This window comes from Rhinolophus ferrumequinum, chromosome 12 (assembly GCF_004115265.2).
Source record: "Rhinolophus ferrumequinum isolate MPI-CBG mRhiFer1 chromosome 12, mRhiFer1_v1.p, whole genome shotgun sequence".
Lineage (NCBI taxonomy): Eukaryota > Metazoa > Chordata > Mammalia > Chiroptera > Rhinolophidae > Rhinolophus > Rhinolophus ferrumequinum.
This window is the reverse complement of record NC_046295.1, coordinates 76,768,314-76,796,200: the sequence shown is the minus strand read 5'-3', so window position 1 is coordinate 76,796,200 and position 27,887 is coordinate 76,768,314. Positions and strand designations below refer to the sequence as shown.

General features: G+C 55.4%; 5 protein-coding genes and 1 long non-coding RNA gene across 14 annotated transcripts in view; 3 read left to right on the top strand and 3 right to left on the bottom strand.

The window, feature by feature from the left end:
- The window catches only part of SH2D3C (SH2 domain containing 3C), a 34,305-nt gene extending 33,620 nt beyond the window's left edge, over nucleotides 1–685 (top strand). For all 5 annotated transcript variants that reach the window (XM_033124154.1, XM_033124156.1, XM_033124155.1 and 2 more), the window contains one exon: nucleotides 80–685. In XM_033124154.1, the coding sequence (XP_032980045.1) occupies nucleotides 80–255 (176 nt within the window). In that variant the 3' untranslated portion in view covers nucleotides 256–685. The remainder of the gene's footprint in view (nucleotides 1–79) is intronic.
- Nucleotides 479–4,801, bottom strand: LOC117032548 (uncharacterized). Of its 2 annotated transcripts, none has more exons than XR_004424747.1 (4): nucleotides 4,613–4,801; nucleotides 2,154–2,392; nucleotides 1,925–2,023; nucleotides 479–607 (listed from the first exon to the last, which is right to left on the bottom strand). It is a non-coding gene; the product is annotated as an uncharacterized LOC117032548 (long non-coding RNA). The 2 variants fall into 2 exon arrangements; XR_004424746.1 differs by lacking the exon at nucleotides 4,613–4,801 and adding an exon at nucleotides 3,485–3,938.
- TOR2A (torsin family 2 member A) lies at nucleotides 2,089–5,944 on the top strand. Its single transcript, XM_033124163.1, has 5 exons — nucleotides 2,089–2,311; nucleotides 2,923–3,188; nucleotides 3,954–4,129; nucleotides 4,811–4,938; nucleotides 5,149–5,944. The coding sequence occupies exons 1-5, from the start codon at nucleotides 2,158–2,160 to the stop codon at nucleotides 5,391–5,393; spliced, it is 969 nt and encodes a 322-aa protein (XP_032980054.1). The 5' UTR covers nucleotides 2,089–2,157; the 3' UTR covers nucleotides 5,394–5,944.
- Nucleotides 5,945–6,032: 88 nt separating this feature from the next.
- TTC16 (tetratricopeptide repeat domain 16) lies at nucleotides 6,033–18,814 on the bottom strand. 3 transcript variants are annotated; one of them, XM_033124159.1, is made up of 14 exons: nucleotides 18,691–18,814; nucleotides 17,523–17,695; nucleotides 17,132–17,222; nucleotides 16,814–16,957; nucleotides 15,586–15,686; nucleotides 15,358–15,487; nucleotides 13,216–13,430; nucleotides 12,372–12,616; nucleotides 11,959–12,100; nucleotides 10,044–10,209; nucleotides 9,360–9,502; nucleotides 9,046–9,214; nucleotides 7,588–7,672; nucleotides 6,033–6,586 (listed from the first exon to the last, which is right to left on the bottom strand). In XM_033124159.1, the coding sequence occupies exons 1-14, from the start codon at nucleotides 18,715–18,717 to the stop codon at nucleotides 6,054–6,056; spliced, it is 2,364 nt and encodes a 787-aa protein (XP_032980050.1). In that variant the 5' UTR covers nucleotides 18,718–18,814; the 3' UTR covers nucleotides 6,033–6,053. The 3 variants fall into 3 exon arrangements, with proteins under 3 accessions (XP_032980050.1, XP_032980051.1, XP_032980052.1); XM_033124160.1 differs by lacking the exon at nucleotides 18,691–18,814 and adding an exon at nucleotides 18,468–18,684; XM_033124161.1 differs by lacking the exons at nucleotides 17,523–17,695; nucleotides 18,691–18,814 and adding an exon at nucleotides 18,468–18,684 and having other exon boundaries at nucleotides 16,814–16,953.
- On the top strand, nucleotides 18,793–21,095 carry PTRH1 (peptidyl-tRNA hydrolase 1 homolog). 2 transcript variants are annotated; one of them, XM_033124166.1, is made up of 5 exons: nucleotides 18,793–19,114; nucleotides 19,491–19,710; nucleotides 19,972–20,071; nucleotides 20,254–20,299; nucleotides 20,398–21,095. In XM_033124166.1, exons 1-5 carry the CDS (start codon nucleotides 18,803–18,805, stop codon nucleotides 20,578–20,580), a joined length of 861 nt encoding a protein of 286 aa, XP_032980057.1. In that variant the 5' UTR covers nucleotides 18,793–18,802; the 3' UTR covers nucleotides 20,581–21,095. The 2 variants fall into 2 exon arrangements, with proteins under 2 accessions (XP_032980057.1, XP_032980055.1); XM_033124164.1 differs by having other exon boundaries at nucleotides 19,939–20,071.
- CFAP157 (cilia and flagella associated protein 157) lies at nucleotides 20,722–27,203 on the bottom strand. Its single transcript, XM_033124162.1, has 9 exons — nucleotides 26,083–27,203; nucleotides 24,452–24,723; nucleotides 23,663–23,816; nucleotides 22,954–23,221; nucleotides 22,437–22,567; nucleotides 22,056–22,206; nucleotides 21,501–21,667; nucleotides 21,170–21,347; nucleotides 20,722–20,852 (listed from the first exon to the last, which is right to left on the bottom strand). The coding sequence occupies exons 1-9, from the start codon at nucleotides 26,238–26,240 to the stop codon at nucleotides 20,781–20,783; spliced, it is 1,551 nt and encodes a 516-aa protein (XP_032980053.1). The 5' UTR covers nucleotides 26,241–27,203; the 3' UTR covers nucleotides 20,722–20,780.
- Between the last annotated feature and the right edge of the window lie 684 nt (nucleotides 27,204–27,887).

Below are 27,887 nucleotides of genomic sequence, written 5' to 3'. Positions count from 1 at the left end.
GGGCCTGAGGGAAGTGGTGGCTCGGGCACGAGCCCCAGCCTCCCCAGCTGGATGGTGGACGCTGTGCCCTTCCCTGCAGGGTTTCAGGCCCAGCCCGAGCTCTTAGAAGTGTTCAGCACAGAGTTCCAGATGCGCCTCCTCTGGGGCAGCCAAGGCGCCAGCAGCAGCCAGGCCCGGCGCTATGAGAAGTTCGACAAGGTTCTCACCGCCCTGTCCCACAAACTGGAGCCTGCCGTCCGCTCCAGCGAGCTGTGACCCCCACGGACCCTTCCTCTCTGCAGCTGCAGGCAGCAATGGACACAGAGGGGCACAGACCTTTCCCCAGAGCACCCCAGGGACACTGTGATCAGCCCAAGAATGTTCTGGGCTCAACGCCAGGAACTCCCTTGTACCTCCAGGGTCCTGTGCGGACTCTGGGCTCCGTCCCACCTGCTACATGCTCACCAAGTCTCCTTTCAGGAAGAACTGGAAGCCCTGTTCCTCCCTCCAGCTTCTGCTTCTTCCCTTCCTGCTGAGGTGCACTGTGTTCGAGCCACGGGAGACTCCTCACGCCTCCTCACTCTTCTTCAGGCATCTGCTCTCCACCAACACCAAGGCCTCCATCTGGCTGTAAATAAGTCTGTTCTGTAAATAGATGTACAGAGCCATGCTCTTTCTTTCATATAATAAACTTTTATGACTCTTTCTTCTGGCTCTCAGGGGTTTCGGTTGTGGGGAGGAAGCATCTTTTCTCAGGTGAAAGGTGGAAAAATTCATTCAACAAATACTTATTTAGCCCCTGGGACATTCCAGATTGTACCAGGAGCCAGAGTTACAGCCAATATGGAAACCCAGTCCCTGTCCTGGAGGGCTCACAGCCAGTGGGGGATGTAAGCAGCCAATTCCAACTAGAGGGAGAAACGCTGGCCTGCCCCACTCCTACCCCATCCCCTGCCCGGGAAGCCACAGCTAAGGTTTCCACAAACACAACCGAGGATCCCAGATGTTTGGGGTGGAAGGGCTTTTGAAATCTAAGATTCCACCTCCCTCTGGAAAACTGAAAACTGGAGAAGGGACTTTCTCTGACACACAGCAGCAGAATGAGGAAGGCTGGAACCTGGGTGTCCTGACCTGGAGTTCTTTCCATTTCTCTCTCTTCGGTAGTGGGAACTATTAATTTACTTTCAGGCTTTGAAACATGGCCCCAGAAGTCATGTGTATGTATGTATGAGGGACAGGGGATCTTTGAAATGGGACATAAAGGCAGTTGTCTCGATTCCGTAGGTGGGAGAGGTAAGGTGGATCCACACGATTCCAGATCCGGTTGGACGCCTGGGGAGCCCATTCCCTGAATTTGAAATGTCTGGGGCACTCTGCCTTCTGAATCCTTTTATGTTACTGAATGAGTAACATAGTGCATTAGATCTTTGGTGGCAGCCAGACCTGGGTTCAGTTCTATTGTTTAGTAGCTGGGTAACCTTGGATATGAGGCTTAACCCCTTGGTCCCAATTTCCACCTCAATAAAACGGGGACAGTAACAGAGTTGATCTGTTAGGATTGCTGTTAAATCATTTAGTACATAGTAGCTGCTAGGTAATGGGCCACCATGTTTTATGTATAATGGATTATCAATGATCATTTATTGATTACTTTGAGCCAAAACACTTTATGTGCGTATACCTCATTGGAATATCACCATTTCTCTGTATGACAGGTATTGTTATCGTATCATAAGATATATAAGGCACCTGAAACTAATGGCGCACAGTAGGTTCTCACCAAAACCTATTAGTGAGCACTCTTATTAAAGAAAAAAAGAGCATAAAAATGTCGCTTTGTATGGTATAAGGTGCCGTACAAGTTTTTGCTACAATTGTTACGTCACCTTTGTGATTATAATCTTTTATTATTCTGTCGGAGCTACTATTATGGTCCCCTAGTTACCGTGGCCATGGAAACGCGGCCAGCTGTCTCGGATTGGACGGTTCGCGGGCTCCCCCTGGAGGCTATCTTCCGGTCCTGCTGCGGGATGACGGGGCGGGCCTTTGAAAGGGACAAGAGGAGAGCCGGGAGTTGTAGGCAATGGGAGGTGGCTGCCGAGGAGCGATGCACGCCGGGAACTGTAGTTCTCGGGAGAGGCGGTTGGAAGCCCCAGACCCAGCTCGGGCCTTACCCGGATGGCTGCTGCCACGCGTGGCTGCCGGCCCTGGCGCTCGCTCCTCCTCGGACTGCTCGGGCTGGTCTCGGCAGCGGCCGCCGCCTGGGACCTAACTTCACTGCGCTGCAACTTCGGCACCTTCTGCGAATGTGACTTCCGGCCCGACTTCCAGGGTGAGGAGTCGCGGGAGACGTGAGCGGAGGGGTCGGCTGACCTAGGAGTCCACAGACTCCGACGTTGCGCCGGGGTTGGACCTGGAGGGTAGAACCGCGGGGCAGAACCAGACTTCCATACGGCCAGGACCAGAAGTGGGCCTGGGCCAGAAGTGGGCCTGAGCCAGAAGTGAGAGCCTGGGGCGAGGGTTTAAGGATGCCTGTTTGGGATCCAGACAGAGCTCTGCCAGGATGGACAAGAAGCCTTTGACAGCCGGGCCTTGGGGGGGGAAGTTTAGGCCTCCACAGTGGGCTAGCTGTCAAGGAGAAGCCTGCCTTGAGGATGTGCAGGGGGATCTGGGGGAGACCCTGTTGACCGCTCGCACCCACTTAGGGCTGAGCGCAATTCATAGGGCGGCCGGGTGTGGGCGCTGCCGAGCTGAGTCCGGCCTCGGCCTGAAGGCGACTCCTGCAGCCGGAGACCTGATCCCACTCTATTTCCGCAGACATCCTGTAAAAACGCCCAGAGCACAGGGATCCCTAGACCAGGTTCCAGACAACACTTTCCCCTTGAACTTCTTCCGTGGTGGGGTGTGTCTTCAGCTCTGACACTGTCTTTCTTGTGGCCCTAGGTCTGGAATGTGACCTGGCCCAGCATCTAGCGGGCCAGCACTTGGCCAGAGCGCTGGTGGTAAAGGCACTGAAGACTTTCGTGCAGGACCCGGCCCCCACCAAGCCGCTGGTCCTCTCCCTGCATGGCTGGACAGGCACTGGCAAGTCCTATGTCAGCTCCCTGCTGGCACACTACCTCTTCCGGGGTGGCCTTCGCAGCCCCCATGTGCACCACTTTTCCCCTGTCATCCACTTTCCCCACCCCAGCCACATGGAGCGCTACAAGGTAGGCTGGTTGTATCCTGGACCATCATCATTTGCCTGCATCACGGGGTGCCATACCCTAGGGAGTGAGTCTGAAGCCCAGAGAGGGGGATTCACTTGCTCCAGGCCACACAGCCAGTTGGAGCCTCAGCCCTCAGAACCCATCCTGAACAGAGGTTGAGATGGTGCCATTTTACCTGGCAGAGAGTTCTCGCTTTAATTTCTGGGATGAGGGGACAGTAATGGTACCCACCTGCCAGGGTTGTTGTGAGGGACATGGGATGATAGAATTGCAGGTATGATTTATTGAGCACGTACCTTTGCCAGGTAGTCCGCATTATCTTCTCTCTGTAGAGCACTTGGCCCCCATGTGAGGCTCAGAGTAAGTACTCAGTAAACATTAGCTCTTACTACTATTATTGTTGTTGCTGATTGCAAGGTATTTCCATGCTGATCTGTTTCAGCTGTCAGCACTGCTGAGAAAGTTCATGGAGCAGGAAGGAGCTTTTCCCCTTTTATAGAAAGCAGTAGGTGCCAGGGAAGGAGCCCTGAACAGGCAGGTGCCAGGCCTGGATTTGAGTCCCTGTTCTCCTGCTGACTTGCTGTTTGAGCTTGGATAAATGTCTGCCCCGCTCAGGGCCAGTTTTGCCATCAGTCCCATTAAGGGATTGATGCTCTTTGTGAGACCATATCTTCCTGGGAAGGGGATGAGTTCTTGCCTTGGGAAGACGTCTGGGGCTGGGAGAGTATCTCCAGTCCCCCTCAAACTCCTGCCTCTCTCCTGCAGAAGGATCTTAAGAGCTGGGTCCAGGGGAACCTCACTGTTTGCGGCCGCTCCCTCTTCCTCTTTGATGAGATGGACAAGCTGGCCCCAGGCTTGATGGAGGTCCTGCGACCTTTCCTGGGCTCCTCCTGGGTTGTGTATGGGACCAATTATCGCAAAGCCATCTTCATCTTCATCAGGTGAGGCCCAGCTGTGCAGCTTGCATAGTGCGGAGACACTTGTCAGAGATCTCAGCTATCTAGTCTTAGCCTGTGGTCCCCCTGAGCCCACTCGGGCTTTCCCAGATCCTCTCCCAGTCTCACTGGTGACACTGTCGTTCAAGGTGGTTGACTTCCTCTTTGACAATCTCAGTGTCCATTCTGGGCTCAATCTTTCTGATCCTCAGCATTTCTTTGCAGAAGCCCTGCTGGGTCAAGTTTTCCCTCTTTTATGGCCAAGAGGACACAGGCCTGGGAAAAACAGGACTAGGGTTTTAATGCCCCCTCTAAGAGTCCTCGCTGTTTCCTCAGGCAAATTACTTCACCTCTCTGAGCTCCTATATCCTCTTCTGAACAGCAATAAGAATGCCCCTATTCCTATTCCTTTTCCTAGAGGCTGGGTGAGGGAAAGTTAGTTAACAGACCCAAAATTGTTTTGTAAACTGTAAAGTGCGTGGCACCTACCTGTGAATTTCCCGGGGTCATGGTTGTGGACACAAGCTCTGGAGTGGGGAAGGGGTTCTCGTGGAGTGTTGTCAGTGGGTTTGGCTCCTGCTGGCACTGAGCTGGGCCCCTAACTCAGGTTATGGTAGGTGGCATGTGGGAAGCGAGGGCCAAATCCTGCTCCCCACTGAGTCTTGGTCCGGGTCCACATGGTTTTAGCAACACTGGTGGCGAGCAGATCAACCAGGTGGCACTGGAGGCGTGGCGCAACCACCGGGAGCGCGAGGAGATCCGCCTCCAGGAGCTAGAACCAGTCATCTCCCGGGCTGTGCTGGACAACCCACAGCGTGAGTTTGGCTCAGGAGCCCCACCCTGGGGAGGCTTCAGCAGGCTGGGGCTTCACACCCTGATCCTGGCTGCCTATGACCTCTCCGCGCCCTTCTCCCGGGAGGTGGCTGAGGGGGTTTCAACCAGCCGTGCACCTGCACTGGCCTTTGGGGGCGGAGGCCCCACTTCTGTGAAGCACAGCCTCTTCTGTCCATTGCCCCTTCCTGCAGATGGCTTCTGGCGCTCGGGCATCATGGAAGAGCATCTCCTGGATGCCCTGGTGCCCTTCCTACCGCTGCAGCGGCACCATGTACGGCACTGCGTACTCAACGAGCTGGCACAGCTGGGCCTGGAGCCGAGCGATGAGGTCATCCAGGCTGTGCTGGACAGCACCACCTTCTTCCCGGAAGACGAGCAGCTCTTTTCCTCCAACGGCTGCAAGACTGTGGCTTCCCGTATTGCCTTCTTCCTCTGAGTGTCCAGGGGGCATCTGCCCTCCTCTACCTGGCCAGGCCATGCTGGAAAGCCCTGGCGCCTCTGCCAGAGGGATCGTGGTCCCAAGCCTCCTGGAGAGGGGGACCCAGAACACAAACTGAAGATGAGGAGGAGTGTTGGCTGGGCCATGGGGCAGAGGGCCAGGGCCGGCCCCGGCCTATGAGCTGGTCTTATGGCATCTTGGCCTTTGCTTCCTTCCTCAGGGGAAACCGCTGGTCACCCCAGAACCTCAATGAGCCTTGACCTCGCCCTCCAGACTGAACCTTCTTAAAATGTGAATTGTAACTCAGGGACTGTGGCTCGTGGCCGCTCCCTCCCTCTTTGGTCTTTTCACCCTTGGCTCCTTGCCCTGGCACCATACCTCAACCCTCCGTCCCATACCCTATGTCCCTCCCAGCGTTGTAAAGCCAGACGAGACTGCTCAGTCTCCATGAATGGAGGGACTCAAGCTGCCACTTGGGCCTGGTTTTTAAAGTTTTTAATTTTGTAAAAGAAGAGAACAGATGCAATAAACTTAGGCATGGGACCGGATGAATGTTGGCTGAGGTTTCTAAGTGCTGAGTGCCAGTGTGTGTGAGGGTAGAATAGTTCCCATCCCCAGCAAGAAGTGAGGGGCTCAGTGGCCCCTTCAGAGAGCAGTTTAACTGCTGGGGTTGGGGTTCTGGCTCAGGCCCTTGGTGGCCTCCGTCTTGCTGGAACCTGGGCTTATGCTCTGGGGAGCCTCAGTGTTGCTGGGGCTCCAACTTGGGTCAGAGAAAGTCTTGGTCTTGCTGGAACTTCGGATCAGTCCCGAGCTCTGGCCGTGCATAGCAGCAGCCTTGCTGGGTCCCCAGCTCCGGCCATGAGCAAGCTTGGCCTTTCTGACCCTCTGCCTTGGGCCCTGGGTGGCCTTGGTCTTGTTGGGCTTTTGCTTTGGGCTTTGGGTGGCCTCAGTCTTGCTGGGCTTTTGCCTTGGGTCTTGGGTGGCTTCAGTTTTGGTGGGCCTCCAGCTCGGGTCCCGGGTAGCCTTGGTTTTTCTGGGGCTCCAGCCCAGGCTTAGGTCTTCTTTTCCTAAGTCTGACGACTGAGTCTTTAGCAGTGAGGAATCGGAGAATGCCACAGTGGAGGCCGAGCTGCTCCTGTATTCCTGGCAGGTAGTGGACGTCTCTGTCTCTGAGGTTGGCCAGGTCCTGTCTGGGAAGGGTGTGCCCAGAGCACCCATCAGGCTGCTTTCCCGGGGCAGCTCCCGGAAAAGGAGGCTTCTAGGCCTCACTCTTACCTATATGCCGGAGGCCTTGCATGGCCAACGGGAAGGCATGCCAGATCACGCCAGCCCAGCCCTCCTCAGCTACCCGAACCTCATAGGTGGGCCAGGGTTATATGTTAGGGGTAGATACTGAGGGTCCCACTTGCCCAGCTCTGGCCTCCACTCTGCTGGCTGCCCCTTGCCCTCTGCGTTCCAGACACAACCAATAGCCTGCAGGGCCCTGGGCCCCCTGCGCCACCCCTCCCACACATGACTAACCCCTACTCTTCCTTCAGGTCCTGGAAACCCTCTCAGACTCCCCAAAGGGGGCTAAATTCGCCCACAGCCCTGCACTGTACGTCTGCACTGTCCTGGTTATCTGTTTACCTGCATGCCTTCTTACCTTCAGGACCAAGAGCTCCCTGGGGCAGGAACTGGGCCATTCATGCCTGTAACCAGCGTGTGGCAGAGGCCCTGCCCTGGGCTGGCTGCCACTCTTCAGCCCTCCCCTGGACTGCTCACACCTGCCTTTGGGACACTGTTTGGAGCAGTATTCCTGGGTTTTTCACTTTTGTCCCTTCCATGCTGGTGCCTAGCAGAACTGGGGGTAAAAGGCCCTTGGATATGCACAGGGTTTATGGGCTTATTTCAGGGAGAGGCCAAGGAGGCAGAGAGAAAAAAGGGCCTGAGGGGAGTGAGGCTGGAGCAGGCAGCAACTGGGAAGTGCCTTGCAGTGAGAGCCGGGGCCCAGGCCCTGTGCTGGGCATCACCTCACTGAGAGCTCAGCACGCCTCCTGCAAAGCTGGGATTATACTCCCACTTTAGAGTCACCCAGCTATAAGCAGCAGAACCCACATTCACACCCAGGCCAGGGAGGCTCTGAGCCCTGACCTTTGCCCACTCTGCTGCTTTGGCTCACTCAAGCCTGGCAGGAACACTGGGGACTTACAGTCCAAGATGGAGCTGGAAGAGGTCTGGTCGAGGAGGCTGCTGGTCAGGGACCTCACCTTGCTAGGAGCGGGTTCCGGCTTCTCCTAGGGCAGGAGACAGGCTGGGCAGTCAGGCTGCAGAAAGCCCTGGGCCCATGGCTGTAGTTCTGGAAGGCCAGCAGGCCTTGGGACCTGCAGTGGCTGTTCCCCCGACTTAAGAGCTTCTCAAGGGTTAGGGCTGCATGGGGACATGGAGAGGCTGAGACTGGACAGGAGGGGGGTGGCCAGCCGAGACAGGCATGCTGCTGTGAGAAAGGCAGTATTCCAGAGGCTGCATGGCCTCCTTTTCCCCATCTGCAAAATCGAAATTAGTCAAGTGTGGGGCAGGCTTGTGTAAACCATAAAGTACTGTACCCTAGGGCATGGCTAGCGAGGAAGGGAGGAGCTTTCCATGGCTTCCATGCCTTATCCCATTTCATCTGGGAGAGAACTGCTCTTACCATTTCATAGACCACGAAACCCAGGCTCTGAGTGCCTCAGCGGCTTGCCCAGGGCACTCAGCTAAGGGGAGAAGCTGAGCTTGAATCCAGGTCTGTGGACTCCACAGCCAGGCTCTTGGCTGCTAGTCTCCTCTGGCCCATTCACACCTGCGGGTAGTGGGGAACTTGGGGAAGGAGGTGGGGAGGAGGTGGGGACGTGGGGGTGGGTATCACAGGAGCCAGCTCCCAGTGACTTCAGGGGATCCTGACATTTTGTACTTTTGTATTCTAATGTGAACTAGAAAAATGTCCAGCTAGCCTTTTCCATTTACAGCCAAGGATGCTGGTATCCCATTTTCTTGAATTGTGGAAAGTTTCCTTTGAACACAAATTTACATGTCGTCCATCAGCAGTAGAGTGGCTAAATAAATTGTAGGACAGTCACAGGACGGGGATAAAAGGAGCAGAGACAAGAGGGCACACCGATCTGTCCCCTGAACAACTGGCACGTTTCTCTGCAGTGTTAGCAATCAGGACAGCCTGGTGTGGTGGGCTGGGCTGAGGGAGGGGCCTAGAAAGGGGGAGCCAGGGGCTTCTGGGGAGCTGGGAGTGTGTTCTCTCTGGATTTGGGTAATGGTGTCATGGGTGTATTCAGCTTGTGAAAATTCATCAAACAGCTCATCTGTGTCCTTTTCTATATGTTACATGCAATAAAAAGTTCTCAGAAATGAATTTAAGAATTAAGAAAATTCTAGCACAAGTGGCCAGTGCACACAGCAGCATTTATGAAGGTGAGTGTGGGCAAGGTTTGGAAAGGTCTCTCTGAGGGGCCACATCCTCATGTGTCCCTTACTGGTACCATCCCCATGTCATAGCAAGATGGCCCCAGCCCAAGTCACACAGCTGAGCGCTGGCAGAGCCAGGCCTGGAAGACCCTGGCTCAGGGTACATTCCACCTGGACCTCAAGGGCCCCAGGCCCCAGCATGTGGCCCACTCACCTCCTCCTCAGGGCTCTTGGCCTCCTTTGGGCGTGCTGCTGCCTCTGCCTGCAGGGTCTGGGGAGTGGTGTCCGGCTTCTCTGAGGTCTCGGACAAAGGCTGTCCCAGCTTCCAGGAATGCTGCAGGGCCTGGGCCTTCTGGCGCTCTAGTTCCCGCTTCCTAAGCTGCCTGGCAAGCCATGGCCCCAGAGTGCGGGGTAGGTCTCCCTGACTTACCCCACCATCCCCAGGACTGGACAGTGGCCCGAGGAGGCAGCGGGGGCCAGAGGAGCCATGAGCCATGAGCCCCAGCCGCCCTTGCTCGAGGAGCTTACCCCACAATGCCTCTAGGGATGCTGTCGTGCAGGCCTTCTTCCACAACCCGACTCAGCTGCAGCCTGGCCAGGCAGGCCATCTGGCTGCTAAGCACCTCCTCCACCGACATGCCCGGGAAGAGGCTGGTTAGCAGTGGGACCAACTGCCAGGAAAGGGGGCGACCAGAGCCAGGTGTGAGCCTGGACAGGGGACAGGTGGTGTGGTCTGCCCTGTCCTTACAGAGTCCCTTCATAGGGCTGAAAAGGGAAGGGTTTACAAATTGTTTTGAAAGGACTGGACCTTTTTGCCCCAGAACTATCAGGAGACCACGAGAGAGGAACTATTCAGAGAGGGAGCACTGATGGTGAGTCTAGCGATGGGTTCTGGAGCCAGAAAGATGAGGGTCTGACCTTTACGCTGTGTGACCTGGGGCAAAGAACTGGCTTCTCTGAGTCTTACCCCCTTCATCTGTAAGTTGGGGGTTTATAATAATGTTACCTGTCTCGTAGGGTGCTGAAGATGGTTAGACAGAGTGATGTAAGCTGAAGTGGTTAGGACAGTACGTGGTTCATAGTAAATGCTCCAGCATGAGCAGCTCTTATTATTTGCTAGGAAACCAAGTTTCTTTTAGGGACAGGGAGTATCTTTAGGTGGCCAGGTGTACTGACTCTGGAGCCCGCCTTCCTGGCCCAGCAGGAACCCACCTTCGGTTGCTTAGGGTTGAGGAGCAGGGCAGTGGCGATGTCCTGGCGGGCCCCAAAAATGTTCTGCATGAGCTGCCGGCACCTGGCACGGTGCACGTAGTACTGGGCACTCTGGGGATTGTGCTGGATGGCCGTTGAGAAGTGGCTTTCTGCATTCTGGAACTGCCTACAGTAAGACACAGCAGGCCACAGGCTGCCACTATGAGCTAGGCCACCTGGGAGGAGGGGGGCATAGCAGCTTCTGGCCCCCAGGGGGAGTTTGGGGAAAATCAGGCTGGTCTCTGTTCCCCGCCATCATGCCTCTCTGCTCTCCTTCTCCCAGCTATGCTCTTAATGGACCCAACACTCAAATGCTAATATAAAAGCCCAACATAAGTGGACAATTTTATGATCTTGGATTAGAGAAGGCCTTTCTGAGAATGTCATACACCCAGCAGCTAAAAATGAAAAAAATAATTTGACTGTGAATAAATCCTGTAATCTGGGGGCCCAGTGGCAAAAATACCACAAAGGAAAACAATAAATAGGAGAGAGATATTTTGCTACATAAGACAGATGATAAGTTAATTCTCCTAGCCTACAAAGAACTCTTATAATCAAAAAAATTTTTTTTTAAATGAGCAACTTAATAGCAAAATGGGCAAAAGATTTGGGCAGGCCATAATGGCCAACAAGCACACAAGAGGTGCTCTACTGCACTACCGTGTTTCCCCAAAAATAAGACCTAGCCAGACCATCAGGTCTAATGCATCTTTTGGAGCAAAAACTAATATAAGACCCAGTCTTATGTTAATATAAGACCAGGTATAATATAATGTAATATAATATAATGTAATGTAATATAATATAATAAATACCGGGTATTATATAAGACAGGGTCTTAAATAATATAAGACGGAGTATTATTTTAATATAATATAAGACTGGGTCTTTAATATAATATAATATAATATAATATAATATAATATAACCCAGTCTTATATAATATGGACAGGGTCTTAAATAATATAAGACCGGGTCTTGTATTAATTTTTGCTCCAAAAGACACATTAGAGCTGATGGTCTGGCTAGGTCTTATTTTTGGGGAAACACGGTAGCAATTTAAACATGCAAAGTCAACTGTGAGAGAGCATTGTTTTCCTACTAGATGAACAGAATTGAAAAATAGTCTTCATACCCTCCACTAGGGAGGCTTGGGAAACCAAGACCTTTTTCCTGGGAGAAGTTTATAATTGGTTCACTGTTTTTGGAGAACATTTGAATATTACCTTTTAAAATGTTAACTTTTCACACTCTTGAAACCAACAATTTAACTTCCAGCAACCTAACCATAGTGTTACTAGTAGTACGAGTGCATGAAAACGTATGTCCTGAGTGCTCATAACTGTATTATTTATAATAAAAATTGAAAATAGCCCAAATATTCATCATAGAGGACTGTCTAAAGAAATTAATTGTGGTACCTGCATAGAATGGAATACCATGCAAACAGTAAAAAGAGAATGAGGTAGTCCCATATATAATGCCATGGGAAGTGAAAAAGCAAGTCAAAACACAGTGATCTCACTTTTGTAAAATGATAATAATTAATATATGCGTAGGAAACAACCTTTACCAAACTTATGGGGCGGGGGAGGCGTTGGGAGGTAGGTATTAGAAGGAACTTTAATATTCTGAGTTATAAATTACTGAACACAAGTTTTTTTTAAATAAAAAGCACAATTACCACAACATTCAGGAAAAAAGTGAAGGAATTTTAGCGAAAACTTGGAAAATAAAATCTGTATTTAGGAAACATAACTGGGAGAGCTCAGGCATCTTGACCCTGGGATCCCAGCAGACGGCCTCCGGCCAGGTCGGGCCCCGCCCCTAGCCCCGCCCCCGCCCTGGCCCCGCCCCCTCCCCGCCCGCGCACCTGCTCTTCTGCTCGCAAAACCCCATCTTCTCCTGCAGCAGCCCCATGCGCAGGTTGGCGCCCTCGTCCTGCGGGCTCAGCTCCAGAGCCTGCCGGTAGTCCGCCTCAGCAAAGGTCAGGTTGCCCAGCTGGAAGAAGCAGTCTGGGGCCCAGGGACGGAGATGGGGGCTGAGAGGTGGGGGCCCAGTCTGCTCCACCCCCCGAGCTTCTGCGCACCTTTTCCCTCCCAGCTGTCTGATTTCTGAGCATTCCTTAGATTGTAGCCAGTTTGTCGAAGGCAATGCTTCCCCGTGTGTCGGTGGGACAGAGACTCTTAAGGGTTTCCTCTTTCCCTTCTTCCTTTCTCCTTCCTTCAGGGGCCTCAAGCGCCCCGCTCAGGCCTTAGGGAGGCGAGGGGCTCCGGCCCCACTCACCGCCGCGGTTGATGTACAGGCTTTTCTCCCGCTGCTCGTCCCTGAGGGCCTTGTTGAGCAGCAGCACGCTCTCCTGGTAGGCGCCCTGCAGGTAGCAGTGCACGGCAAAGTCGTTGTAGGTCAGCAGCAGCTGGCGCTGCGCCTGCTGCACCAGGCCCTCCTGTTGCTCGGTCAGCATGTCCAGCGCTTTCAGGATGTCCTCCACGGCGGCATCAAACTCACGGAGCCGTCGGTACATGGTGCCCCTATGGGGGAGGGACACGAGGGCCAAAGCACTGCCACTGCGCACTGACGGGGTGGCTGGGCAAGCCGCCGCCGGCTCTGAGCCTTCCGCGGAGCTGGTGGTGGGGCCCCCACACCACATACTAGGTTCGGCCGGTGGGGCCTGGATTGCTAACTCAGAAAACCTGCTAGTCACTGGTAATTCTTTTCTCAAAACCAGTTTCCCTCCTTTTTGGGAGCCAGGTGCATGCCAGCCTCTATGCTAAGGCCTTTTTGTACCAGGACAGACGGTTCACCCCCACTGTTTATATGGGAAAACCCAGGCCCAAGGAAATTAAATGGCCCTGAATCACGCTGGCAGTCCTTGGCAGGGCCAGATTCACCCCCAAGCCTTGTCCACTGAGCTGGGCTGATACTCCCACCATGAACTGCCCAGCAGGCCTGGGGCTCCAGGATTCCTTCAGGGGCAGTAGCAAAGACCACCTCCCATGATGCCTCGACCCCAGTGGAGAGTAGGGAAAGATTATTAGAGGCTAGATGGGGAAACTGAGGCCTAAGGAGGTTCAAGGGCTCTCCTGAGACCACACAGGGGACCCAAGAGTGGCACCACCGCACCCACTACCGGAAGAGGAAGAAGCTGGGGTCCAGAGGGTTGTTTTCGACGGCACAGTTGATGCACTGCAGTGCATGCTGCAGCTTGCCCTGCACAGCTAGGATCCTGGCATCTTGGCATGATTTCTGGGCCTGGTCCACCATCATCTTGAGCAGCACCTTCGCCTGGGGGTGCCTGGGATCCAATAGCAAGGCGCTGTGCAAGTCTTGATAGCAGAGTTTGGGCTGCAGGGGTCCAGGGGTGACATCAGGGGTGCAGGCCAAGCTGAGCCCTACCCTGTCCAGTGGGGGGCAGCAGACCTTCAGGCCTGTAGGGGCCTTTCTGGGGGCAGGCTGTCACCACGCCACCCATCCTTGGTGCCCCCACTTTGCTGTTCCGCCCTTCCTGCCTCTTGAAGGAGGCAGGGAACATTGTGGGAAATCCCATCCCAGGCCCCATCCCTTCTGGGCCTTTTCCAGGTGTGACCTCAGGTGAGCCAGGTCAGCGTTGGTGGTTTCTGCCATGGAATGGGGTCACAGATACTGCCGCCTTGGAGGACTTCTGTGATGGTCACGCGAGGTGTGGGGGAGGGTGTGGCCTCCCGACTGTGACTGTCATGTCTTCCCTAACCTTCTCAGCACACCCTCCCCCACTCCCTTGACCTTTAAGCCCAAGATAACTCTGACCAAGAACAGATTCAGGCCTGGGCATGAGAGGAAAACATCCCCAGGCAAATACCTTCCACTGGGTGAGCAGGTTTGTTAGTCAGTCCGCAAACAGTTTTAGCATGCACCCTGTGTCCTATAGGATAATTGGCTGGAATGGAGCAGAGCAAATTGTGGACAACAGGTGTGAGTGGAAGTCAGGAGGGGGAAGACTGCAGTGGCTAGGGGCAGGGCTTTGGAGTAGGTGGACTTGGGTTCAAGGGCAGCACCACTGAGAACTGGCTGTGTGTCCTTGAGCAAGTAACCCAGATCCTCTGGGTTACTTGCTTATCTGTGAAAAGAAGACTACAGGTTGTATCCACTCTAAGGGTTATTGTGAGCTGTCAAGGTAAATGTGAAAAAAATGCTTACTTAGCATGTGCATTGCAGGGGCTGAAGTGGCAGGAACACAGCTAAAACCCCAACAGTCAACAATAATTATCAGTAATGACTAGTCTCCTACCTTTGAAGGAGACTCTCCCACTGACTCACTGTTGGACACAGAAGCCCAACCCTCAGCATAGGGAGGTTCATGTCTCCATCCACCACCCGGTGAGCTGAGGGGAACCCCCACCCAATCTCACCCACCCTCTGTTCCTTCCCCCCGAGTGTCCCAGTTCCCAGGCACCAGGCCAAGTCGGAACGTGAGTCTGTGATCCTGACTTCCAAGGACCGTGGAACTCCCCCCTGGTTCATCCTCCCCCCGGCTCCCTCCTCTTCGGCTGGATGGCACCTAGCCTCCTCCCCAGGGTCCCCACCTCCAGACTTGCACCCTCTAGCCCACACTCCCCCTGGAAGCCAGAAGGATCTTTCTAAAGCCCACTGCCCTGGAGAGCACCCTTTTGAGGCTCCTGATGTCCCCAGGAAAAAGTCAGGGTCGTCTTGGGTTCACAAGGCCCTATCCAATGCCCTCCCATGCCTGCAGTCCCCTCCTCCTTTGTGACCTCAAGTCTCTCTGCCCCTAAGCTATTCCCTGACTATCTGTCCCCATGCTCAGCCCAGGGGGTGTGCCAGCTGTGGTGTTCTCAGTAAATGTCCTCTGAGGTAAATAAGGATACAAAGGAAGGCAGCAGGAGGGGGCCACCTTATCTAATGGATCTCAGGTGGTGCTACATATACTCAGGAAATCATTCTTCATGTAATTATCTGCTTGGGGATGTCTCCCCTGGGCTGTGAGTTCTGTAAGGGTAGCCATGGCATAGGTCTTTCACCTTGTGGTTTCCAGGAGCCAGCGCAGGCCTGGCACAGAGCCAGGGCTGAGTGACAATGGAGCAAATACCTGACTGGGTCACTGAGTGATCAGTGCTGGTCAGGCCTCTGTCCATAGAGGACAGTGCCCCCACCACACTGTGACGATGTGGCTTCTGAGCTGGCTGATGGCCTAGTTGCCTCCTGTAATCTTGGGGCATGCTGGGGGCAACCAGGCTTGGGGGGAGGGCTACCCCCTGCCTCATCCTCCCTGTTCTACCTTCTGTAAGAAGTTATAGAGCCTGGCCCGGAGGATGTAGATATCAGCGTTGGTCGTGCCATGCTTCACCTCCTTGGAGACGAGTGAGAGGCAGTCATGATACCGTTGGAGGGCCAGGAGACAGGCCATGCTGAGGGCAGAGGGCAAAGGTGCTCTGTCTGCCAGGTGACAGGGCCAGGAAGGGGCTGCTAGAGAAAAAGGCCGGCAAGGATGCAGACGGGCACTCACCATCGGTAACGGAACTGGGGTTTCTCGGGCTGGAGCTCAGAGGCTTGCGAGAAGATACTCAGGGCGTCCAGAAAGGCACATTGCTCAAACAGGCACTGGCCCTGGGGACACAAGGGGCAGTCACTTCTGCTTGCATCCCTGGCCTGGCAGCACTCATGAGAGGGGGTGGGCGACATTGGGGTGGCAGTGGAGAGAGCAAGAGACAGGGACAGAGCCCTTTAAATCTGGAGAGACTTTAAGAGACAGAGACACAGAGATGGGGAGAAATACAGAGCTGGGGAGAGAGAGCATGAGAAAGTGAGAAACATACAGTTGACAAGAGTCAGACAACAATACAGAGACGCAGGAACAAAGAGAAATAGAAAATCTGGGCGTAGACAAGAACAGCAGAGCTAATAGTAACAGGCTCCAGCCTGGACCAGGGCTCCAGGTGCCAGGCCCTGTGTTAAGGACCTGAACTTGTTAGCTCACTGGTGATAACTAGCATCCCCCTTTCAGGTGAAAGAACTGAGGCTCAGAGAGGTGAAGTAACTTCCCCAAGGTCACACAGGAAGTGCCAGTATGGGACTCAGGACCCCAACAGATTAAGCACATGGTTTGGGTGCCCTGAAATGTTTCTTTTCAAGAATTGAATAATTATTGACATTAAAGGTATTGAAGTTGTCAAAATGGAAAAAAATCAGGACTTTGTTGGTATTTTATGGTTTAATAGTTTTTATTTTGAATTGCAAATGGGGGATACTATTACCTTTTTACTGCTTAGAGCCTCTAGATTCTAGGTCTGTGCTGTCCGGTACAACAGCCACCAGCTTCATGTGGCTACACAAATTTAAATTCATTAAAATGAAATACAATTTAAAAATTAGTTCCTCAGTCACACTTGCCACATTTCAAGGGCTCAACAGTACCATGTGGCTAATGGCAACCAGAACGGATAGTGTCAAGTAGATTGTCATTATTGCAGAAAGTTCTATTGGACAATGTTGCAAACTTTTACCGAGCCCTGGTGCTAAAAACCAACTCCAGAGGTGGGAGAGGTCATGAGACTGGCAGCAGGGAGAGGTCATGAGACTGGCAGCAGGTGGGGTGACAGACACAGGAACAAGGAGGTCCCCAGGGAGTCAGAACTAGTCTTGGGAGCAAGTAAAGCCCCCATAGCTGGAGGGAGAGCCAGAAGGCCTGGGTGTGAGGTGGGTGCCTCGCGTGGGCCTAGGGCAGCTCCAGGCACCTGCAGATAAAGCACCAACGTGAGCCGCTCCAGGTAGTTGGTGTTCTCTGGCTGGAAGAAGTAGGCCCTTCGCAGGTTCTGGGTGGCTGAGGAGAAGTCGCAGAGCTGGATGTAGGCTTCGGCTCTTCGGGCATAGAGGTCTTCCTGAGGGAGAGGGGACCCAGGCTGCTGTCCACTCCCCACAGTTCACTGTGAGGTTTGACTCTCAGTTACCATCAGGGAACTGAGTGGTCCTGAGAGGAGAGTCCTGGCAGGTGTGACAGGGAGGGGAAGTGTGTGCCAGAGACTGCCCATGCCCAGCCAAACCCTTCCCCTCACCAGCTGGGAGTCCAGGTGGAGGGCACGGGAGAAGAACAGCACGGCCAACTCCCAGTCTTCTTTCTCCAAGCACTGGTGGCCTCGGTGGTAGCTGTGGGGGCAAGGGGCACAGACAGAGGGGCTGGCCCTGACTGTGACATGCCCAGGGCATATGGCTGGGGCACTTGGATAGAAAAACAGGAGGGGTAGACAGAGATCCAGGGAGAGGAAGCTGGCATTCTTGGAGCTCATCCAGGCCAGCAGCCTTTTATCCACAGAGATGGAAGAGACCTATTACACAGTTGAGTTCACTGAAGCCCAGGGAGGTAGAGTAACTAGCCCAAGGCTGCACAGCATGTTGATGGCTGTGCGGGGGAGGAACCTAAAACCCTGGGGCAAGGTAGTCACTCACTACTCCCTGACTTTGAGGGGCACTGTTATCCCAGTGGTCGTTGGTCTTATATCACCAAAGCTCTGGAACACCTTGCTGGTCCCAAAGATGCGCTGAACGGTCTCTTTTGGGACTGGAAACACCCATGGCTTTGGGATGTGCTGTGAGGGATCCTGGTCAAGCCCCAGAGCATCCTGGAACCAAGGGACAGCAAGCTGGAGCAGACCTCAGAGATGACCCCCCTCCACTTACACACTCTCTTCAGGTATTTTACAGGAGGAGTGGAAATGAGGCCTGGTAGGAGGCACAATCTAGGGTCTGATGGCATCCCCAGCCCCATTCCCGTTAGGGATGTGACCACTTCTCTCTGTCTCCAGTTCTGCGTTTCTTCCTCTCCTATGGTCAAGGTCAGGGGTCAAGTTTCTCATGCTCACCCTGCCCTCTGCTCTTCTCTTGGTCCTTCTCAGCTTCAACCTCCGGCTCCTGACACCCCAAACTCTAACGTCTCCAGCTCAGGTCCTCCCCCAAGCTGCAGGCCCCAGGGTCCTGCAGGCCCTAGTACATCCTGTGGGACCCTCACGCCCAGCAGGCCAAACTGAGTACCTCACGTGACTTCTGCCCCAGCTTGCCCACCTCCGTGAGCCCACCTTCTCTGCCAGCCAGAACCCGTGCCCCATCAGTTCTCAAGTCCTCTGTCTCACCTCCTAAAGGTCTCTTAGATCCCTCCTCTTCTCTCATCCTCTTGTCTGGGCCAATGCTGTCTCTGTCAGAACACCGACTCCGGCCACCCCTCTGACCTCCCACCGGCCACACATCCCAAGCCCTCTGTTCTCTGTACAGCGGCCTGGGACTTTTCTGAATTGTACAACTGATCCTGCCTCTCAGGTACTTAAAACCCTTCCTGCAGACTCAGCCTGAGTCTCTTCTCCCCCGACGCTCTGCCTATGCTTTCGCCTTCTCCCGCACCTCTCTGGAGTCTGTCATGAGGCCCCTTCCAGGAGGACCTCCAGACCGGAGTTGGCTCCCTCGCAGCCCTAAACCTTGACGTTGCTAGGCACCATCTCCACGACGCCTACAGGCTCCGCCCCCTGGCCACGCCCCCGGGATCTAGAGGCCGTTTGAGCCGTAAGCAGGGAAGCCAATTTTCATCAGCTGGGAAGGCTGAGGATACGGAGGGGGAAAGACTTGCCGGATTTCCGCCGCGAGGAAAGACCATACCGGGGATCAGAACAAGGCTCCCTCCTCCCAATCCGGAGGTCAAGCAAGGGCTCTGCGAGTCCTGTCACTAGGCTCACTAGGATATGGTGACGCCGCGCCGCGGAATGAGCGGGGGCGCCCCGCCACAGCTGCCTGCACGCCACAGCCACCGCCCCGCCACTTCCGCCCCTCAGAAGCATGGCGGCCCTGTCGCCCGCCGGGATTGGGCACTGGTACCGCCCCTGGACAGGTGGCGACCGCTATTGGCCGAGGCCGGGGTGACGTCAGGGGACGGGAGAGGGGCTGTGCCAGAGGGCAGCATGCCGTCGTTTCGCCTTTTGCGCGCGGGGCTGTGGTTGAGTCGAGCCATGAGCCGCTGCGTGTTGGAACCCCGGCCGCCAGGGAAGCGGTGGCTGGTGAGTATAGTGGAGGGGACGACGTCGAGGCTTCCGGACTCTAGCTCCAGTTTCGCCATTGTCTCCCGGGCAAATTCCCCCAAATTTCTTTGTCTCAGTTTTCTTATCTAGAAATGGGTCCAGTACTCCGACGGGCTCCAAACGTCCAGGAACTCCGCTCATCCACCTGGGCGCCCTGCCCGCCCAGCCCGCGGGACTCCAATGTCCACTCGGCCTTTTGGGGTCTCCAGGGTTTCTGGGCCCCTTCTTTACGACCCGTTTCCTACTCTGGTCCTGCTTTTCGTTTCCCTTCTTCTGCTTTGGGTAACAGGGGGGCACTGTGAAGAAGAGGGTGGCGAGAGTTGTCGGGCCTCAGCTTCCCTGGTGCCGCCCGCAGGTGGCCGGCCTAGGTAACCCTGGACTGCCTGGCACGCGACATAGCGTGGGGATGGCGGTGCTGGGGCACCTGGCGCGGCGGCTGGGTGTGGCGGAGAGCTGGGCGCGCGACCGTCGCTGCGCCGCCGACCTCGCCCTGGCCTCCCTCGGGGATGCCCAGCTGGTCCTGCTCCGGCCACGGCGGCTCATGAATGCCAACGGGCGCAGTGTGGCCCGGGCCGGTGAGTTGAGGGCAGCAGGGTGAGCCGCCCGGCAGGGAGGGTGCAGAGGCTGAGAGGGGATTCTGGGCTGCTGCAGACCTGTTCACCTCCAGGTGCCTGTTGAGCTGCAGTTGCTGCATGGTCTCGGATATTTTGGGAACCTCAGTTTCTTTACATGTGAAGTGAGGTTAATTGTGGCCCCTCCTTGTGGGAGCCCTGAGTTGGGACAATGCCCTCTGGGCAGATCAGCAGTAACCAGGGCCACCATTTCCCTGTGCCAAGCGGAGCTGTTCGGACTGACTGCTGAGGAGGTCTACCTGGTGCATGATGAGCTGGACAAACCCCTGGGGAAATTGACTCTAAAGCTGGGGGGAAGCGCCAGGTGAGGCCCTGAGCCAGTCTGGGTGGGATGGGGAAGCTAGCCGCCCAGTTGGAGTGGGGTAGGGGTGCCGACCCAATCTTGGCAGGGGGTGGGGTGCTCTGACCCCCGTCTGGGCTGAGAGGGGTGAAGGGTCCTCACCCAGGAAAGCACAGCCCTGACTACCCCTCCCATATCCCTTGAAGGGGCCACAATGGAGTCCGTTCCTGCATTACCTGTCTCAACTCCAATGTGAGTCCACTCCTCTGTCCCTCATTGGGTCGGGTGGGCCAGCATGGGGCCCCAGCACTCCTCACCAAAGTTCTCTGGGCCCCTTTGCTTCCCAACAGGCAATGCCACGGCTGCGGGTGGGCATAGGGCGCCCTACGCACCCTGACGCAGTGAATGCGCATGTGCTGGGCTGCTTCTCCTCCGCGGAGCAGGAGCTGCTGCCTCCATTGCTGGAGCGTGCCAGCGACCTACTCCTGGAGCACATCCGTGAGCGAAGCCAGGGGCCCTTGTTGGGCACCTGATACCAACCAGTGGACACGGCTTCCTGCCTGACTGCCATCCCCGCACACCCAGCCTCATCCACAGAGGTGCCACGCCAACCTGTGGTATTCACTTTTTATATAACTCTTCTGTGGGCTGCTCCAGGCCTCCTACAGATTAAAGGGGGGACTGTAGCTGGATTAGTCCGTTTCTGGGAAGGGGTTGGTCTTCTCTCTGTGTCTTACTTGGAAAGTAAGGAAACGTCAGGAAGACTAAACTTTTTGAACCTCTTTGGAGAACCAGAGGTGTGGATCTGTAAGATTAAAGACACTGGCTGAGAAGCTGAGGCCTCCTCAGGGAGTTCAATCAAACTCACGCCCTGCCTGGGGAGGAGGGGCCCACGGGGCCCACAGGGCCCAGCAAGACCCCCTCCCAGAGGCTGTGTGGACATGCTTTAGCGCACGGAGGCCTTGCCACACCTTTCTTTGGCCCATTTCACAGATGGGGAAATGGAGGCTTAGAGAGGTCCAGCACATCCCCAAGGCCACATAGCTATAGTATGGCCGAGCCATGATCTGCGCCCAAGGCTGACTGCCATCTTGCTGTCATCAGGGCCCCAGACACTCTCACCTCAGAGCTGCTGTGTGTGTGGAAGATTCCCACACGGGTGTTATGAGAGAGCAGCCTGAGGTCCTCAGGGTTGGGTGGGATGCGGGCCCGTCGAGGCACCAGGCCCAGGTCCCCCAGCTGGTAGGGTGTGATGCTGGACAGTGGCTGCAGCAGACACGCCATCTTGGGTGGCTGGGTGCTGTGGGGAGGGGACTCGTGTCATCACCTCCATTTCACAGATGAGGTTGAGGTTCAGAAAGGCTTCAGGGAGCCCAATTCTGGCCCAGGGTCACTGAGGACAACCCTTGGACAAATCTCATGGCTGCTTCTGAGGTCACATAGGGTTATTCACCTCTCCTTGGGTGGGCCATGAGGTTGGCTCTCCCGGCGGGGACACGCAGCCATCTGGGGGCTTAGGACCATGGCTGAGCTGAGCACGGCCAGCAGTTGCTGCAGCATCTCCTTGTGTTGCAGCTGGAACTCTGCATCAGAATCACCATCTTCTGGCTCTGGTTGCATCTGCCAGTGGGGACAGGGGCTGGCCCACGGGGATCAGGCCCAGAGTGGCCCCAACATCCACCTCTGGGCAACTCCAACCCCAGTGCCTGTTTCTGCAAAGTGTTCCCTGGCTGTGGTGGGATACCCATTCTCCAAACGGGAAGACTGAGGCCTGAGGCCTTCCAGGGCATCAGAGAAGGACGCCATCCAGTCCCTTTGAAGCTTTGAAGGGATCTTTGAAGTGCAGAATCCGAAAAGGACAGGCTTGCCAGGAGTCTCTCGGGGGAAAGTTGGGGTCTCTGGCCCTTGCCTGGCCTTCTCCACAGGCCCAGCTATCTCTGAGCACTTTCTGTCCTTGGCCCACTCCCCGCGCCACCCCCTCATCCCCCATCACCCACTTCCAGTTCACCTGCAGAATGTCCTGTAGGAAGGAGGTGGCCTGGGCCAGGGCCGTCTCCAGGCTTGCCCGAACCTTCTGCTCTTTGGTCAGCTCCTGCTGTAGCTGCTGCGCCTCGGCCTGCTGCTGCTGCAGCTGCAAGTTCAGCTCTTCTCTCTGGCTCCTGGCCCCGGGGCCAGACGAGTCAGTTGCCTCCCTGCCTCAGTGCAATGGGCCCTGCCATTTCTCTTTAGCCCACAGGGGCCCTCATCCAGCTCCAAGCTTCAGCCTGTTTGACAGAGGAAGCCTCGAGGCCCCTCTAGAGAGGGGAAGTCACTGGCCTGTGTCATGTGGCCATAAAGGGATGGGCTCCCGCCTGCTCCCACCACTTGCCCCTCTGTGGGCCACACACACCTCAGTGCTTCCTTGTCGTTCTGCAGCTGCTTCAGGCTCTGCTCCAGTGGGCTCAGCAGGAGGCGCAGCCGCTCCGCCTCCACTCTGTCCTTCTGTTGCTCCTGGCATTTCTCCCTCAGCATGAGGATGATCTGCAGGTGCAGGCAGGTGGCCATGCCCTGGGCCCACCGTGGGCCCTTGGCCATCCCCACTGCCCCAGCTCCAGGCTCAGCCAGGGCTCAGACCATGGTACAGAGAGGCCACATCTCTGGACAGCTGCTGAGCAGAGCCCCAGCTCTCTGGGAGTGGGCTCCACTTCAACAAGTTATGGAGTCTTTAAACCAAATGAAGAAAAACTGGAGCTGGGGCCAGCAGCCCAGAGACCCACCAAGCCCATCCCCTCACTGCTGCCCCCCTCATGACTTCGCTCCAGCTTGGTCCTCCCCTGCCGGGCTGTGTTTGCCCTGACAGCAGGGCCCCTCGGGTTCCCCCCTGCTTTCTGTGCTAAACACCCCTGACGAGGGCCTGGCAGGCACACCTTGTGGTGGCCTCTGCTGCGGCTGGCCATGATTTTCTTGGTGCTCTCCAGCACCTCCAGCTCTTTGCACAGTTTGTCCTGGGCGCCCCTGAGCTGTTCGTTCTCCTGCAGAAGCTGCATGCCGTGCCGGGAGACCTTGGACAGCTGCAAGGTCATGGTGTTGTTCTCCTGGATGACCCGCTTTGTTGTGTCCCACATCTGGTCAGTGGCCACTTTGCGGAACTCAGTGGCCACCAGGTTCACACGCTGGATGATCTCCTTCCTCAGTCTAGTCAAGATGGGTGGGAGGAGGGGTTGGGCAGAGTGGGCACAGGCCTCAGGCACCCCCTTCCTATGTGGGGGTCCCCAGAGACCTAGAGCCACCTCTCTGCTCTTCCCCCAGGAGGGGAGAGGCTACAGGCAGGAAGCTTTTCACTGTTGACCTTTGTACCTTTGGAACCAAACCAGTGTATTATTACCTATGAAATAAATATGATTTAAGTCACAAAATGTGGCAAAAAGAAGTCCAGAGACTCTCCAGTGCTGCATGAGGACGAGAGCGGGGTGCTTATTTTTCTCCCACCCTCCGTAAATCAGCCAGGAGTCTGAGGAGCTGCAGGGTAGGGAGTGGATGAGCTAGTGCAGCCCCCGTTAGAAGCCCAGGCAAGCGGAAGCCAGGCCTGGGCCGCTCCCGGCCCCACCGTTGGCCCCCAGCGCGTGGCCTGCCCACCTGTCCTTATCCAGCACTGATTTCTTCTCCAGGTTGTACACGTAGTCCTTGTATTCACTCCCCTGCTTCTGCAGCTGGTCCTCCAGCCGTGTGAGTTTCTCCGTGAGCTCCTCTTTCTGCAGCCGGAACTCCTCCAGGGCTGCCAGCTTCCCACCTGCCCCACCAGGCCTGGTGAGGGGCCGCCTGGGGAGGGCAGGGCCCGGGGTAGCGAGGGCCTTGAGCAGTCCCCTTCCCCTCCTACTTCCTCTTGCCCTCCTTATGGTTACTGATCTAGCAGGCCAGACCTCTGTCCCTAGCCCAGTCCTGCCCACCTTTATTGCTTTAGTCTGGAAAACTCTCTTCCTCTCCACTAATCTTACTGAGCCTCGTTCAGTTTTCATTCTGAGAAGCCTTCTTTGACACTCTCCTCCACTCCCCTCTTGTGAAAGTGACGGTGACACTAGCTACTCAACTTGAATACCTTCTCTGGGACAGGCACTGATGCTGTCATTAAGCCTAAAAACAGCCGAGTGACCTTGGCCAAGACAAGGTCACTTACTAAAGGGTGTGATAGTATTTCCTGTTTTGTAGGATTGCTGGGACAATTACGGAAGATAATATGTGGGAAGCAGCCCAAAGCTATTGTTACGCAAGGTGGACATATTATTCCCATTTCCCAGGTGGGAAAACAGGGTCAGAGAGCAGTGCTTGCCCCAGGCCACAGAGACAGTGGGAGAGCTAGGACGTGAGCCCAAAGAGCCAGAGCCTCTGATTCCCTGTGCCCATCGCGGTGCCCCCAGAACCCCTCACCAAGGATGATGTTCTCTGTGGTGAGCTGGTCCTTGGTCTCCTGGAACTCGTGGCGCACCTGGGCTAGCTGTGCCTCGAAGGCGTCCTTCTCCAACTCCCTGGCCAGCTGTATGCTCTGGAGCTGCTTGTTGAGGTCGGTGATCTCATCCACCCGCTGGTTGAGTGCGCGCTTGAGAAAGGCCACGATCTCCTTTTTGTTGGTGGCCAACTGCTCAAACTCCTGGCGCAACAGCTTCTCTTGGATGGCCAGCTCATCCCACTTCCGCTGGTACCTGAGGCGAGGGCGGGCAGAGGTCCAGGGATCTGGGCCGCCCCTCAGGACCCTCCCACAGAGGGGTATTTGAGGTTCCTCCTGGTCGGAATCCACAGCCAGCGTTTGTGCTCAGTGCTTATACGTTCATTACGTCGCTACCTGTAAGTCCCATGAGGCCCTTTGTTATGTTCACAGCTGTGTCCCCAACACCGAGGACAGGGCCCAGTACACAGGAGGTACTCAGTTTGTGTTGAATTCTCACAACAACCCATAAAGAAGTGGGTTCTATGATTATACCCATTTTACAGAAGAGGAAACGAAGGCTCAGTGGGATGAAGAAACTCCTAGTTAGTAAGTGGCAAAACCAGAACTTGAGCTCAAGTCAGTCTGACCCCAAAATTGAGGCTCTTAACCACAATGCCTACCTACTGCCACAGCCGACCAGCTCCGCACCTCCCTATACTTCCACACTTTGCAACCCTAAGCCTGTCTTCGGCTGTCTTCCTTATCCTCATCCATTGAGTGTTACCTCCTCAGTGGAGCCTTCTTGGCCCTGAGCTACATTTGTGACTCTCTGGTGCCCTCCTTTAGGTTGGCCCTCGTCCCACTGGGCGGTCGAGACCTGCTGTGTCTGTCTTCTCCACTTGGCAGACCTCTGGCCTTCACCACTGTATTCCTGGGGCCTGGCAGAGGGGCTTGGCAAATAGTAACCACCAAATAACTGCATTTTCCCCAAATACGTTTAATATGCTCTCAGCTCGAGGGAAGCTTGTGAATTTTTAAGAGTATCACATAATTGATTTATTGGTTTCCAATGGAATAGCTGGTAGAAGTTACTTGGAAAGATGTTTTACTTCATACTTGACTCAACCAACACCTTTTGAATGGCTACATAGAAGGCACTGCAGGCTGCAGAGCTGAATGGCCTGCTTTGTGGAACACGGAAGAGCAGCCTGGCATAGGGCAGTTGGGGGGACAAGAGCTCCCGTTCTGGGGGTGACTTTCCCTCCCTGAGCCTCAGTCCCGCCACCTGTGCAATGGGGATGATGTCAAGACCGCTCTCATACTGTTTCGGGGACGCATTGAGCCACCTGGGGACACAGTGAGCCACATGACTCCACATTAGCTGCATCTGCAACCTCATGGGGAACCACTGCCTATGTCACCTAAGAAGTTTGTCTTTTAAAGGTCACCCTGAGACTGGGCGAGTGCATCATAACTGGGAAGAAACTAAGTTTTAAAATAAGAAAAATGAGAAAACATGTAAATGTGTCTCAGAAGAGTCAGAGAACCCGCCTCCCCAGCTAAGTCTGCACAGTGGTCAGTTCTGAGCGGAGCTTCTGACCCAGCAGACCAACCTGCCTGCCTGCCTACCCACCGGGCCAGCCTGTCCTCCAGGTCTCGGATCTGGATGTGGTAGAACTCCCGGGTCTCCTCGGTTAAAGGCATTTCCATGACCATGCTGGAATCCTTGCCGCCTTTCTTCTTGACCTTGGGTTCCTTGGCCCCCTTACTTGCCTTCTTTTTGGGAGCCATGGCTAGTGGCAACTGCTACTCCAAGGCCCCTTTAAGAGGCTAACTGGTTGCTAAGGAAGTTGGTCTCATACATAGCAACAAACTGACGAATGAGGCAAGGCTTAAAGGGACCCTGCCTTCTTCCTGGCAAGACTGGGCACTGGCGGATGGTCTCTGCCGACAAGGCTGACAGCACCACAGACGCCCTAGGCTGCGGTGGCCCAGGCAATGGTGTCTCAGACACCAGGACGCCAGGCTCTCGGGGCACCCTTCCCCCAAGCAGAATAAGTGACATGGAAACAGTAGAGTGGGTGAGAGCCCCAGAAACCACCACCCTGCCCCTTTGTGCCCATCAGAGGAGGCATCTTCCCCAGAACTCCCCAGGACCAGATGAAGCTGGTCATCTGGCCCCCAGTCCAAGGAGCCCCTCCCTTGGACCGGCTTAATTCTTTGGTGATGCAGCTACACAGCAGAATCACTTTAGGTTCCCCCAAAGTGGGGTTGGGGAGGCAGTATGGTAAGCAATAGACGTTTTACATAGGAGGCTCCAATGTTGGGGTCCCAGGACATCCCCGTCCAGAGGCTGGCTCGGTTTACCCCAGGGCTCCGTGGAAGTACTTCATCTACTCCACGCTGACCCCTGAAAACAAAGGCCTGCTCTGTAGCCTTGGCCTCGGGTGGCAGCATCCTGGGGGTGGGGGCGGTAGGTGTCCAACTACCAGATACCCCGGATGGCAGCCGTGTGCCCCAACCAGGCTCTCACCCCTTTGTGCTCCATTTCCAGCCCCCATCTCCAGCCAGCCATGCCTGTACGCCTGCTTGTGGCCCAGGCATTCCCTGGGGCAATGGCAGGTCCTCTTCATCCCAAGGCTTGGCACTTACTAAGAGATGATGCAATCCATCCTGAAAGTCTGATAGCTAGACAAGGAGAAGCTCAGGTTACTTCAGCATCTGGGGATGGTTTAAGTGGCGGTGTCTTGTGAACAGAGGGATCCTTGCAATGAGGGCTGGGGGATGGGGAGGGAGGGTCAGAAACACAGGGAGGTGGGCATTTACTCTTGGCAATGAGGCAGATTGGAACAGTTATTGGTTAAAAGTGGATTGAAGTTTGTTTGCCCAGGACTGCAGGCAGGGTGACACAGGCCCCAGAAGAGAGAGAGGCCTGGCCCACTACCCAAAACTTGAGGCCAGCAGGGGGACTGCCCCTTCAGCCCACAGCAATGGCCTCCACTCCAGCTGGACATTGGCTCCCCTCCCTGATCTGAGTAGCTCCCCCCACAGAAACCTAGCCCAGGCAAAGGATCCCCACAGTGACCCCAGCTGCCCCTCCCGACTCATGCCTCCTAGGTTTATACCTTTTTACCTGAGGCCTGGCTCAGGGCGTAGCTCTGAATCCCCAGCCAGATGGAGCAGCATGGCCAGTAGCCCCTCAGGCTGCCTGGAGCCCACAGGTGTCAGCACTGGGACCTGTACTCCCTCCTGTGTTGGCACCACAGTTGCTCCTGGGGGGTCAAGGGCCAGGCTGAGAAATGTGGCCGCAGTCACAGGGCAAGGGTGACCAGGCCATCCTAACAGGTGGTAGGGGTGGGGAAGGAGATGCTACAGGTCGGAGGATATCCCTTCCTGGAGTTTGTTTGGAGATCCTCTCTAAAGCTCCCTATCCTGGGC

What these genes read in the sequence shown, in the direction of transcription:
- CFAP157 (XM_033124162.1), bottom strand. Translation starts at nt 26,240, where the DNA reads ATGGCTCCCAAAAAGAAGGCAAGTAAGGGGGCCAAGGAACCCAAGGTC. An exon ending in TCAGTGCTGGATAAGGACAG is followed by an intron (nt 23,222 to 23,662) that starts GTGGGCAGGCCA and finishes CATCTTGACTAG; the next exon opens with ACTGAGGAAGGAGATCATCC. An exon ending in TCCTACAGGACATTCTGCAG is followed by an intron (nt 21,668 to 22,055) that starts GTGAACTGGAAG and finishes CCCCACTGGCAG; the next exon opens with ATGCAACCAGAGCCAGAAGA.
- PTRH1 (XM_033124164.1), top strand. Translation starts at nt 18,803, where the DNA reads ATGGTGACGCCGCGCCGCGGAATGAGCGGGGGCGCCCCGCCACAGCTG. An exon ending in AAGCTGGGGGGAAGCGCCAG is followed by an intron (nt 20,072 to 20,253) that starts GTGAGGCCCTGA and finishes TATCCCTTGAAG; the next exon opens with GGGCCACAATGGAGTCCGTT. An exon ending in TTACCTGTCTCAACTCCAAT is followed by an intron (nt 20,300 to 20,397) that starts GTGAGTCCACTC and finishes GCTTCCCAACAG; the next exon opens with GCAATGCCACGGCTGCGGGT.
- TTC16 (XM_033124159.1), bottom strand. Translation starts at nt 18,717, where the DNA reads ATGGTCTTTCCTCGCGGCGGAAATCCG. An exon ending in TTCCTCGCGGCGGAAATCCG is followed by an intron (nt 17,696 to 18,690) that starts GCAAGTCTTTCC and finishes CCTTGGTTCCAG; the next exon opens with GATGCTCTGGGGCTTGACCA. An exon ending in TCTATAACTTCTTACAGAAG is followed by an intron (nt 13,431 to 15,357) that starts GTAGAACAGGGA and finishes GGACCCCTGCAG; the next exon opens with CCCAAACTCTGCTATCAAGA.
- TOR2A (XM_033124163.1), top strand. Translation starts at nt 2,158, where the DNA reads ATGGCTGCTGCCACGCGTGGCTGCCGGCCCTGGCGCTCGCTCCTCCTC. An exon ending in CTTCCGGCCCGACTTCCAGG is followed by an intron (nt 2,312 to 2,922) that starts GTGAGGAGTCGC and finishes TTGTGGCCCTAG; the next exon opens with GTCTGGAATGTGACCTGGCC. An exon ending in GCCACATGGAGCGCTACAAG is followed by an intron (nt 3,189 to 3,953) that starts GTAGGCTGGTTG and finishes TCTCTCCTGCAG; the next exon opens with AAGGATCTTAAGAGCTGGGT.